The sequence below is a fragment of the Anthonomus grandis genome, chromosome 13 (assembly GCF_022605725.1).
Source record: "Anthonomus grandis grandis chromosome 13, icAntGran1.3, whole genome shotgun sequence".
NCBI lineage: Eukaryota > Metazoa > Arthropoda > Insecta > Coleoptera > Curculionidae > Anthonomus > Anthonomus grandis.
Window position 1 is genome coordinate 13,168,671 of NC_065558.1, and position 13,269 is coordinate 13,181,939.

The 13,269-nt window shown below is 27.4% G+C and overlaps 1 protein-coding gene across 4 annotated transcripts in view; it reads right to left on the reverse strand.

Annotated features, from left to right (window-relative positions):
- The window catches only part of LOC126744211 (neural-cadherin-like), a 232,507-nt gene that overhangs the window by 63,849 nt on the left and 155,389 nt on the right, over positions 1 to 13,269 (reverse strand). For all 4 annotated transcript variants that reach the window (XM_050451570.1, XM_050451569.1, XM_050451568.1 and 1 more), the window contains exons 3-4: positions 8,632 to 8,747; positions 8,182 to 8,346 (exon numbers count right to left, since the gene is read on the reverse strand). In XM_050451570.1, coding sequence (XP_050307527.1) covers positions 8,182 to 8,346; positions 8,632 to 8,747 — 281 coding nt within the window. The remainder of the gene's footprint in view (positions 1 to 8,181; positions 8,347 to 8,631; positions 8,748 to 13,269) is intronic.

The following is a 13,269-nucleotide window of genomic DNA, read 5'->3' on the forward strand; positions in this document are numbered from 1 at the left end:
TGATTGAAGTTACAATTTAATTGGTTTTACTGTTACGCAACATTATATCTTTCACTTTCAGTTTTTATGCTTTTTTTAATTTATTTTTTAGATTTCTAAGAACAATCGCTGATACGAAATAAAATTAAATATATAATATTGATATTTATCTAAATATCTCATTATTTAGAAATATGGAATTTCTGCTTTCTTTATTAGCAATGTAAATTTTTTCAATCACTTTTTTTTAATAACGAATGCAATTTACTTTATTTCTAACGACATTTTTTTATTACCTTGCATAATGAAATTGCCACTATCAAAAAATTATGCAAAATTAGATCAGGAAGGGAACAAATAAAAACCTCTAAAAGAAATACCACTTACGCTTAATAGGTTGTGCATCAAAAAGAGCAACACCAACTTAAATTCAATTAAAAAATTATCAAATCTAATTTATGAAAAATTTTACATTTACATCCTTAGCAGCGACTTGGAAGGCTGGACATTAAAATTATGTCAAATGCTTGAAACAAAGCAATTATTTTAATTTCCTGTAAGACATTTTACAAATTATTTACATTGCTTGGAATAAAACAAAAAATATCTCTAGTTTAAATTTGATTGGCCTAGTACTACAAGGAGAAAGCTAAAAAAAAGAAAACTATAAAAAATGCGCATCATACCTTATTAGGTTATGCATAAAAAGAGGCTTGCTATATCTTTTTTTTATTCTTTTGATGGCTTTTAAATATAATAAATTTATTTTCAGCAACAATGCTTTATATTTCAAATAATATAATCATGATAAAGGCATTGCAACATTCCAATTTCTCATTACAAGCACTTGTTTCACCAATATCTTGTTTTTAATAAGATTTACATATCTTTTTTACGAAAACATGAATTACTTCAATCAGGGGCGTAATCAGAGGAAAATTTTGGAGAAGGAAGTCCAAACTTAGATGTTTATATTTGTGATAATTCGCCAACAGGAATAAGTTTTATTTTTAATGCTAATATAAACAATAGTTTCATAGGTTAAAATTCATACGATGTTTAATCATTTTAGAAAATCTTTCTAATACTTCTAGTATTACTTTGATGACGCAATACACATGAAAGAGAGCACAGTTCAGTCTCTCCTGCAACATCGTAGTTCTGAGCCAAGATTTGTTGCGACATAAAGAAAAAAGTGACCTTTGGGCGTTAGCTTTGATGGCTAGCAATGTTCACAATATGTGAAGTAGTGTGTGAATGACTGGATAAATATCCTTAAGGCATTTTTTCAGTATCTGGAACATAGATGGCTTTCCGCAGGCCAGAGTTCCAATTCCAAGTTTCAATTTTCACTATTCTACATTGCCTTGCAAAATCTTTCCGAAATATTGAAGAAGGCAACCTAATAATTCAGTTCTTTCTTTTTCTCTTAATTTTGTGTTTAGGTTAAGTACAAGTAGACTTAAATTGAAACTTTTTAAAACTTCCTCAGAGAACCGTGTTTATATTTTAATAAGAGGTATGTATCCTGAAACCTTACAGTATTTTTCACAACTTGGTTGTTGCGATTACTTTAACGACCATAAGTTTTAGGTTTCTTCATTTGTATATTCTCAGCTAATTTTGTGACATTTAAAAAAAAATCGAATAAAATTACCGTCTACGTGTTACCGTCGTTCACTAAGTGTCGCAATCAATGTTGTTATGTCTTCTGAAGCTTTCGCAAGGTTCTCGTTTCTTTCTGTAGAATTACACTTAGTGGCTGCATAAGGCAGAGAATATCACATTTATCAGACTAGAAGCTTTAGCTGCAGTTGTACTTTTATATTTACTATTTTGATAAGTGCTTTCACAATTTCTGGAAAAGCAATGGTGAACGATCTTACATAAAATAGCAAGTGAGATAAACATAATGACGAGAAAGCTAAGAAAAAGAAAACTTTAATAAAAAATGCGCTTCGTACCTTAATGGGTTATGCAGCAAAAATAAGCTTGCCATATATATTTTTTTATATTTTATTGGCGGCTTTTAAATTTTATTAAATTCGTTTTAACTAATACTTTTTATTTCAAATATTGTGATTATGATAAAAGCATTGCAGCATTTCGATTTTATATACATATATTACAAGCACTTGTTTTACCAATATAATGTTTAAAATAAGATTTATATATGTTTTTATTCCATAAAGTCTTTAGAAAACATACAAAATGACATTAAATATAATGAAATATTACTATAAATTACTAGAAAATTAAAAAAATTGTACATTGCTGGAAGCTCAAGAAATATTGAAAAATTTTTAAATTTTTAAAATGTCTAATTATATAAAAATTATAAACATAAGTCACATGCTTGACAAAAAAAATTAAAAATACTTTTTTTAAAATTAAATTATTTCTAATGCGCGGCATAAAATTCTCTACAAAAAAAGTCTCAAAATTCTACTGTACCGTGAGTTGGGCAAGAAAGCAAAAAGACCAGTTCATTAAAAAAATACGCACTAGGCCTTAATGAGTTCCACCAAAGTGAGGCTTACAATATCTAATTGTACAGGATTTTTTTAATATGGCTTTTAAATATATTAGATTTAATTTTTTATGCTATGATAATATAAAACTCATTTTCTAAAGTGCTCGGATTACAAAAGTTTTAGAATTAAAAAGTTGTTGCTATCATAAAAGTCCTCCAAAATTCTAATTGCTTACTACAAGCACTTGTTTTACCAGTTTTTTTTCAATTTTTTTAGAAATACTAAATATATTTAATTGAAAAATATTGTTGCGGAAATTGTGGAAGCCTTTGAAAAACTTAAAGAAACCTAGAACTATGAGCATTGTTTTCAATTTATATACGATAAACAAAATCACATAAAATGACAGGAATATAATGAAAAGTACCTTCAAATGACTCGATGACAAAAAAAATATTATTTTTTAAAAAACCTCAATAATTTAAAATACGAGGACATAAAAAAATTTCAAATAGAAATAATTTATATGAATTTAAAAAAATACCTCGATTATGTAAAAGACACCAAAAAATACATGTCTTTAATAAAATCCTATGCAAACAGTGTGTCTTAATTTAAATATTTCCATTCTAGTACGATTGACGAAAAAGAACACTGTTTATAAAATGTTCATCATACCTTAACGAATTATGCATTAAAAGAGGTTTGCCATATTCTAAAATTTTTCTATATAGTCTTTTTTTTGCATCGACGCTCTTCCAGACTCCTTTTAACAATCCATCTTGTATTACCAACAACTTCTAATGGATCCAGTAAAGTAAAGATGTCTACAGTGTTCTTTTTAGCCCTTAAAATATTTCTTCACAATTTGCTGATCAACTAAATACCATTTTGTTCTTTTTTAGCTTATGTAGAGGTTTTGCAAGTTGAGCGAAATTTCTTATGAATTTTTGTAATTAAATAATATCTGCAAGCTCAATTATGTCGACACCTTTAACAAGAAGTGAGATCAAGATGGAGACTGAGAAATTAATAGCACTGTTATTAAACATGTTTCCTTTAAATTTTTTTAATAACCACAAATAGAGGCTAAATTAAAAAAATATTGGTGAATTTTAAAAGAATACTATCAAAGGCATGTGACGTATAAGAGAACTCTTAGAAAAAATTATATTAAATCCATTTAAAATAAAACTAGTAAAACACTTTTTTTTTCAAGTTACATAAATTGCCACTTAATATCGTAAATTTTTGAAGAAGGAAAGTTTTCCTGAGAAAAAGGGCCAAATCATATTAAACAAAATTAATCTGATAAAAAAGAATGAAGGGTTTTAGAAAATTGATTGAATTGAATTAAATTCAGTAGTTGGGGCGTTAAATAAAAATGATTATTTTTAGTACTATAAATATATTTACCTTTTGTTTACTGTTTATAGGGTATAGCAATAATAAATATAAGTAAATTCGTTAAGCTCTTTTTATTTATTCATTATAAAAGGATTTCAACATTCCACTCTTTATAGTGAAGTACTCATTTTATCACCGTATTTCTTCTCAGATGTTGAGTATCTGAAGATATTGAAAAACATAATCAGAATTCTTAACTTTTAATTATAAGTTTTTATGATTTTCTTTTAAATATTACTACCAGTAATAGGTAGGAGAACAATAATCTAAAGAATAACATTGACAGTTCCGAAAATTAATCAAAATATTTTGTATAAGACAAGAATTACCAAATGAAAAGTTTTCAGCTTTAATGGTACGCTTTATCCCTAAAGAAAAGTAATTTTCAGATGCATTGTTTAAGATTTTCTATATTATCTTGGGAAATGGTTTAATCTTCCGTCATTACTGTAAGCAAAATCATTAAGGGTGCTTATTAAGGATTTTTTTTTAAAATTCAAAACTGTGTGCATATCGCTTATCGTAAAATTTTAAGTCGTAGGAATATTGTTTGATTCAATTATACAATATTTCAGCAAGCTTAGTAATGATTATACAATTATTATTTTTTATGGGAGGTTTAGAAAATTAATAGTTTAGGCAAAATGTTAAAAAGAATTATGCTATAAAAGTCCAAAAAACGAATAAATTTTAAAGTTTTTGAAAAATTAATCCTCTTAAAAGTAATGAAAAAAACATTCAGATAGGCGTACAAATACACACTGCCTAATGGAAAAACTTTCCAGTTTAATAATTCCTTTGTTAAAAATTTGGTTAAATATAAATGGTAATTTTGCTAAAAGACCAGTTATTTTGGTTGTAGTATTAGTGTGTTCGATGTTAAAAGTTTATTGTTTAAATCTTTTTAAATATGTATTACTTTAATTAAATGAATAGCTATTAAAGTATATGATTTAAATTATATTTTTTTTTATTAGTATTTCCAAATATAAATAAGAATTACACAAACGGATTCGGTAAAAAAAATTAAATAAATTAAAAAAACTGAAGAATTAGAAAATATTCAAAATGTAATAAGATCAAGAAATTTGAAGCATAATTGTCAGAAAAATGCATCAAAAAAAAGTTTGAAAAGATTATAATAAATATTTATATTAAGAAAGCAGGAACGCGTTGCTCCGCATTATTGCGTTTAATACAATTTAAAATTCAATATTTAATTTAAGTTCTAAGTTTTATTTTATTTTACTATACAGCAATGATTTTGAAGATAGATAATATTTAAAAAAACGTCAAATTTAAGCAATTTAATTGAAGCACTAAGGAAAAGTAAGCTATTTAAAAAGTCTTTTTTACTCGATGACAAAAAAATATTCTGGTTATTATCTGAAATAGTATTATACAATGTTCGTTCTATGTAAGTTCTTAATCTTTGTACGTTCTGACCTTCAGATACAAAAGTAATTTATCAGTAAAATATATAAGTTGACTCAATGAAACTTAATAATTTCTCATTATTGTAAGAAAATGTAAATGCTTGTAAAATATTTTTAATATTTAAAATATCGTGTATTTAATGGACTTAAAATCTTTAACTTTTAAACTTTTTACATACTAATAATTTTTATATAAATAATTTTGGTCCTATAAATTAGATGCTGATCAAGGGTCTTGTTTTATAATTTTGAAAAATAACGATAAGAACTTCAATTTAAGTAAAACATACTTGGTTTCATTTATTATTATTGCCTTTTCAAGTAATACATACTTTATATAAAAATATTAATGTTAAAGAGGCATATTTACATAATAAAGCTTTTTGATATAAAAACATGTATTGGTATTAGCAGATATAAGAAATTATTACACAAACGAACAAAATAAGTTAATTTTTAAATAATTTAAATTGCGGGAATACAAAAAAACATTTAGAAGGAAGTTAGATGCAAAAAATCCCTACTGCTTTTTTAAATTTTAACAAAATGTATTAACAAAATTAAAGTAAATATATTTAATTTAAAAAGAAGGACACAATTGTGGTGCTTCATTAGTTTCAACTTAAACATTTTTAAGTTATTCGTATTACAGTAAAATATTTAAACAAATTTTTAAAAATAGGAAAAAAAAGGAAATTTAATATTTGAAGAAGATTACATTTGGCAACATCTCTTTAAGAAAAATATATGTCAAAATTTTTTTCCATAAAAAATTTAACTAATTTTAAGTAGTAAGTACATGATTTTAAAATAAATTAATGCTGGGTTGAGATAAACTAGAAAAAAATTAGCAAAATTAAACGCCACATAAAATTGTTTACAAAGAAAATTAAAAAGCTTAATAATACTGGAATTTTGAAAAATACTAACAGCTTCATATAATCAGGCGGCTATTAAGTTAAAAACTATAAAAAAAAATTAAATTTATTATTTTTAGGAAAACTATAAATTTAATACTAGAAAATCTGTCAAAATAATGTCTTGCGAGTAATTTAAATAAGGATTCTTTGTTTAAATTTCACTATAAAAGAAGGATTTGACTGTGTTACTTGTAAAGGGTGAATTCAAGAATCCATTTTGAATAATAAATTTAAATTCAAAACCTGCTTTAACAAATAAATAAATATGAAATATTTAAAATAATTTAAAATAACAGAGCTAGACTTAATTGGACGAATATAAATATTATTATTTTATGAACTTTTTTATATTTTTTAAAACTTTAAAGCTCATAATTTTGTATTTGGTTTCCCAGCGAACAGTTTTAGGTCCATTATTATTAAAATCTATAAAATCTCATAAAACTGTGTTATTCGCAGATGCACAATTATTAATAATGACTTATCCAACATACTAATCTGGTTTTGATAATAAATTATATTTAAATTCAAGTACATCAAAATTTTGCATTTTTACCAAAAGATCGAAATATAATTGGATATATTGAGAATGTAAACATCAGTGTAAGTGACGAGAATATCTTTTATGAAAAACAAATAAAGTACTTCGGTACAATTTTGGGTGCAAATTTAATTGTAGTATTCGTACATGTAGATTACGCTATAAGAAAATTGTTCAAAAAATTTGCGCTTAATAATAGAGTTGGGAAAACTTGTCAATGCATACAAAACTCATTCTATACAATGCTCATCCCTATGTGCAGTTTTGTTCCTCATTATTGTTCAATCTACCTCAATACAAAGTGAAACAGTATGAAGTAATTCAAAATAGAGCAATGAGACTGATCCTTAAGTGTTATGGATACACTCCTGTTATTTTTATATTTTCTAGGTATATTGGCTTCCTGGCGTATATGTATTTATTTTTAAATTAAAACAATATTTGCTACCCATCTATATCTGATATAAAATAAGAGTGTTCGGAGCCGTTCACAAATACAACACTAGAAGTAAAAAAGAACTTATCGTTAATAGATGTAGCACTAGTTAGATGCTAAATTATGTACTTTACAAGGAGCTTATTGAATTTAATAAGCTGCTAAGTGAAATCAAAATCTACGATAAATTAAACCAATTTTGAAGGCTACTGAGCAAATGCATCAGTGTGTGAATGTTTTATTTAATTTTTTGCGTTTTAGCATTTTATTTTTAATCGTTTAATTTGATATTTTTTCTATTAATCACTTATTTTTAAGTTTTATTTGTACATAGCACCTACAAGTACACACTTTTCCTTAAAAAAATGGAATTACAACAGCATGTATCTTTTTAATCATGAAATGTCAAATCTATTTCTTTGTCTTTTTTTGTATTGTAAAAATATTGTCTTTTTATTGATTTTAATTTTAGGTTTAATAAATGTATTCTATGATTTATATACAATGTATTATCTTTGTAGCTGATGCTAAATAAATATGGTATTAATACTACTTTATATACGACTATAGAAAATAATCAATAAAAAATAAGCGAATTGTGCGTTAAAAAAATTTACATTGAACCTAATAATATTCTAATAAAAACATATATATCTTCTAATTTTTACACAGCTTTATGTCAAATATATACTTTTCTGTGATAAGCTTTTTAGAAGTTCACGTAAAATATAAATTGTTACCTTTATTACAGTACGGTTAAATTATTGCCATATTATTTTTATTTAAGATTGTATGTGACTTTTTGTTCTTATTTTAGAACTAAAAGACTGAGGTTCATCATTACATTTTTTAGTTAAAATATGACTCAATGTCAAAGTATTGCTACTTGGTTTCCATTAAAATTATAAATTTTTTCCAATAAAATAATGTAGTTTTCAACCAAATTTCGCTCAAAACTAACTAAAGAAAAATCATCTCTAAAACTCGCCCTTAAAACAGATTTTGGTAAATTCCTATCGTCTTCTTCAGTGATTTGAGTGCGGTACGTGGGCCTTTCAAACACCGGCGGATTGTCATTCACGTCTTTCACGTGAATAACCACCGTCGTGTAGTTTTCCTTAAGGTTATCCGATGCCGCCAGCCTTAGCTCGTACTAGTGATCAGGCATGGAAAAACGAGTTAGTCAGGGATCAAAATATAAAACACATTTAATTTAAATCAAGCATTTATCCGGCTTGCTCAAATTAAACTGAAATTATCATCCAAAGTTTAACTTTCGATGAGTTGTAGTCGAATAATTGTTTTCCGATTGAACGAGTAAATTTGATAGACTCGACTCGCATTTCCGATTCGAAGTTTTAAATGGAAACTATGGATCGAGTTTTTTTCCGTTTCAATAGACTCGGATGGCATACAAAAATATTTTAAATAAACTCACCCTTTTTCTCGTCTCGTAATCCAAGGCACCCGCCACGTAGATGGCACCAGTCATGTTTTTTACAGCAAAAGCGCCCCCTATGTTACCGCTTGTGATCTCGTATCGAATACGAGAGGCTAAAAAGTTAAAAGAGTGATATGTTAGAGTTCGGTCCTGTTTAACATTAGAAATAAGCACGTTAAACTGTCTCTGTTAATAATATAGAATTTTCTTCACATATTAATTGGTTCTGCATTGAACACGGAGGGCAAATAGGTGAGATAAGCAGCTGTATCTCAGGACCTGTACGTACATCTGGCAAAAAAGGATTTTTTTAATTGCCATAGAAGTGGATAAAAATATGGAAATTATTTTTAATTTATTTCATCGCTAGAGGGCTAGAGAGTAACTAAAAATTAAATAAGATTCTTTTTTTTTTCGAAAAATTATACATTAACTTACACTTTTGATAATACTATTGGAATACCTAGAAAGTTCTCTATCATTTTGGCTTAGGCTACTTTGGCCTACGAACGATAGTAGAGCTTGGGGAGTCTATTTAAAGTGTAATCTTTAAAATCGGTGTAAACTCTAAACCCACCTATTTTATTAAAGCAATTTAAAATTTATTGACAAGATATAATAATGTTATATTTATTCCCTGTAGCTACTTTAAAGGTCCGATCTCACTACTACTCAATAATAATAATAATAATAATAATAATAATAAAAACGTATATTATTCACCTTACAAAAAACAATAAAGTAACATGATAAGTTAAGTAAATGTTTGCATTTCAGACTCTTGCAACTTGCAACAAGCAACCTCTGTTTTTTCTTTATTGAAAAAAAGAAAGTCTTGAAATATATATAAAACAGAAAAAAAAGAAGCTTGAACATAAAAATTACCTATATTTAGTATGACAAGAAAATATTTAAAACTACCCAAAATATAAAAATACGTGCATAAATTTTTCCATTTTACTCTTAACTTACTGTGTTGTAATTTTTGTCTAGAAAAATGCATTATATAGGCACTGTGTCACATGAATATTATAATAAGACAGGGAAAATGCTAAAACGTCAAAACGTTGCCGAATTATCACGGCTAAAAAAACCCGATTTGGTAAAAGATATGCACACATTCGGATTTTCCAGAGTCTCCTGAATAATTTCAGATCGATTTCAAGAAGTTCTGAGCTATTTTAGGCATTTTATCAATGAAAATAAGAAGCAAGTCCGAGCCGATTTATCCACGTTGACGCCATGTTGTCAAAACCACCGTAAAAATCGGCATTAAAATCGCGCGTAGGCGTCAAAATCGACCATTTTCAGACGATGATTTTGGTTATAAAAAAAGGTTTTTACCTTATGATTTGTACATGAAAAAATAGCATAAAGCTTTAGGAACAGTTTAACATCAATTCTGGACCGATTTCAATCGATTTTAGTTGTTAAATTAAATTAGATTATAAAAAGGGTCTTTTTTGGCGGCTATGGTTGGCTTCGATAGTAGTAGCTCTTGTGTGGGTAGATTTTTAGCGATTTTTCGTGCTTGGGACTTTTTTGAAATAAAAAACTTTTAGGGTACTTGTAAAAATAGCGAAAAAATTAAATTTTAGTATGTTATAGTAAAATTAATGGCGCATCTGCCCGATTAGTTTTGGTTTTTCTATCACATACCGGATGTGCACAATTAATTTCCAAAGTCAAAAAATGTTAAAAAATTCATAACTCAAAAAAGGTTTTACTTAAAAGTACGGTTGAAATTGCAAAAAATTCTTCTTATTACACGCTACAAACCGTCTATAAGCCATTTGACTCTAAGTGGTACCAATAAAAAGTTATTAGGGCTGGAAAAAAAAAGTGTGAGAAAGGGTATTTTCAACTGAGTACTGCTCACCGTGTATAAATGATAACGCTAAACTTAATACGCCGTTTTATTCAAAGAAAGCGCAGGTTTAATTAATCTAAGTGAATTTTTTTTAAATTTTGCACCGTAAAAATTTAACACAGAAAAAACTAAAAAAAATCAATTTTTAGGGTTTTTTTAATTTTTTTCCAAAAAAAAAACATTTTTTTCAAAGAAAGTCCTTATTAAAAATTGTAGTCCTCGATGAGGCACACATATCTTCTGTAAGTCACTATTTCCGGAAAGATACCGTAAAACCGTCAGAAGGGCTAGAATATCACACATGTCTGAAACTTTGAGTATTAAAAAAAATACTTTCCATATGCTGAGAACAACCAAAAAGTATACAGTCAATCTAGAGATGCGGTCTAATCGACCCGTTAAATTTCATAAAATTCAAAGAACCGTTACAACCTGTATCGAAGCACGCGGAAAAAATGGAACAAAAAATTTTTTTTTCAGTTCTAAGGCTTCCCCCTCCCAAATAAAAAAAACAAATGAAAAATTGTAGTTGACAAAGTTGTAGCCTCATATATCCAGATTGTGAAAAGGTAAAAATAACTTCTACCTTAATTAGAAAAAAAGTTATAGGCACTTTTATCCGACGAGTCTCGAGGCCGTGCGAAAACTCCCAAAAAGAAGCGGCCCTCTATAAGAGCTACGCTATTATAATAAATATGAAGGTGAGCAAAATTTGATAATTTTAAAAAGTTACAATGAAGAATGTAGTTTTCCTCTTAAATCACAGTTGAAATATGATGAAACAAGGGAGTCACACAGTTCCTGCTTAATGTGCTAATCCAGGTACCTGTGAGAATAAATTGATTCTAAGAAGCTGTAAGATTTTTTAAGTACACTTGATATATGACTGGAAAATCTTAATTGTGAGTCTAGAGTTAAACCTAAGCTAAGTACTTGATTGTCAATGCATATAAAAATTGTGTATTTATGTTATTTTTATTTCCAATTTTATTACCAGCATTTATCATATTAATAGCTACTTGATATTCACAAAACAAAAACGATTAATATATTTCGGTGTCGTCTGCATAAAGATGGTACTTACAGTTTTTAATATATTAAGAAAAATAAGATGTATAGATACTAAATAAAAATGGTCTTAATATGCGACAAAGCATTAAAAAAAAAACATACAACATTAAAAAAAAAACATAAAAATCAAAGTTCTCTTTTTTTTTCTTTCTCTCCATTAGTACAGTAATTCAAATATAGTAATCAAATTTGTGTCGAAAAATTACTTACACACTTTTTTTTCCGGAAATCATTAAAAGAGCATACAAAAAGCTTAACTCTGTAGGCCGGAGGTATACAACTCTATGTCCAATTTTTGGCCAAAATTGAGTTAAGCACATAGTTTTATGGCATTTTTTGTACTTTATTTAGAGTCATAAGACACTATCGTTTATTTTTTATATTAACCCAATTCCATAGAAACCTTTAACACCATGTGACTTTTTTATACGAGGTAAAGAACACCAAAAGAAATAATTTTGTATGCCTCAAACTTAATATCCAGAAGTGCATATTTTACTTCGGGGTAAACAACGCCAAGTCCAGTTGGTGTTAGGTTAGGTTATATTTAGACCCTGACCTGAACATAGAAAAATTGTATAAAAACTATTTGGAATGGTGTGAGGATAAAGGTCTTGAAAAGGGACTAGTTGCAAAGAAATGGGTCTACTATGATATTTTCAATAAAGATTTTAATTTGTCATTTAAGGCACCAGAAGTAGACACGTGTGATACTTGCGACCAATTTGTTGCAAAAATTAAGTCCACAACATCAGACTTAGAAAAAGCAGATATTTTGAAAATACAGTTTGATAATCATCAAAAAGAATCAACTACCCGATATGCGCTTAAACATGAGGATATCAAAATCTCAAGAAATAACCCAACACTTAAAGTTTTAACCGTTGACTTACAAAAGTGTCTACCGACGCCACTATTAACCTGTAGTACCAGCTTTTATAAAAGAAAGCTTTGGACCTTAAATTTTACTATTTATGACGCAACGACAGGACAAGCTCACAATATGGTGGGATGAAAGCAAAGCTGGTCGAGGGGGAAATGAGATTGCATCAGCTTTGATTAAGTGGATATCTTTAATTATTAAGGACAATAAGAAGAGATTGGAATGTTGTATCTTAAAACAGAATTTGATGGAAATTTTAAAATGGTCAACCTGAAGAGATATGTAAGGAGTCCAAACATTACTCTGCCAGATAAACTTAATGTGCTTAGCGAGACAGGAAAACCAATCACCGAGCAGAAGTATCAAGACTTATTAGCACTACTGCCATATACAAGTTCCTATTGTCACGATTTTTATACAAACCTGAGACATGGCAGCAGTAATCATGATTACCCTGAGAGTGATGAATGTGACGAAGAAATACTTAATGTATTATTTTTTATAACAAATAACTTAATAAAAAATAAGTTACAATTTAACAGCTTTTTTCTTTTCTAATTTGTGAATTTTATCACTTACTTCTCACAACATTCAACATTATGGTGTTAACTCCTTTCTTACTTTCATAATTTTTTTAGAGACATATAAAACCATGTCCATCAAAATCCTATTAATATTTTTTTTTAAATATTTTTTATTGTAAATGTATGTTTTCAATAAAAGCATCAATGATAATAAAAAAGAATATAATTAAAATATTTAGTGCTATTCTACCTCTAATAATGTATAATTTTTTTATTGTTTTGTTAAT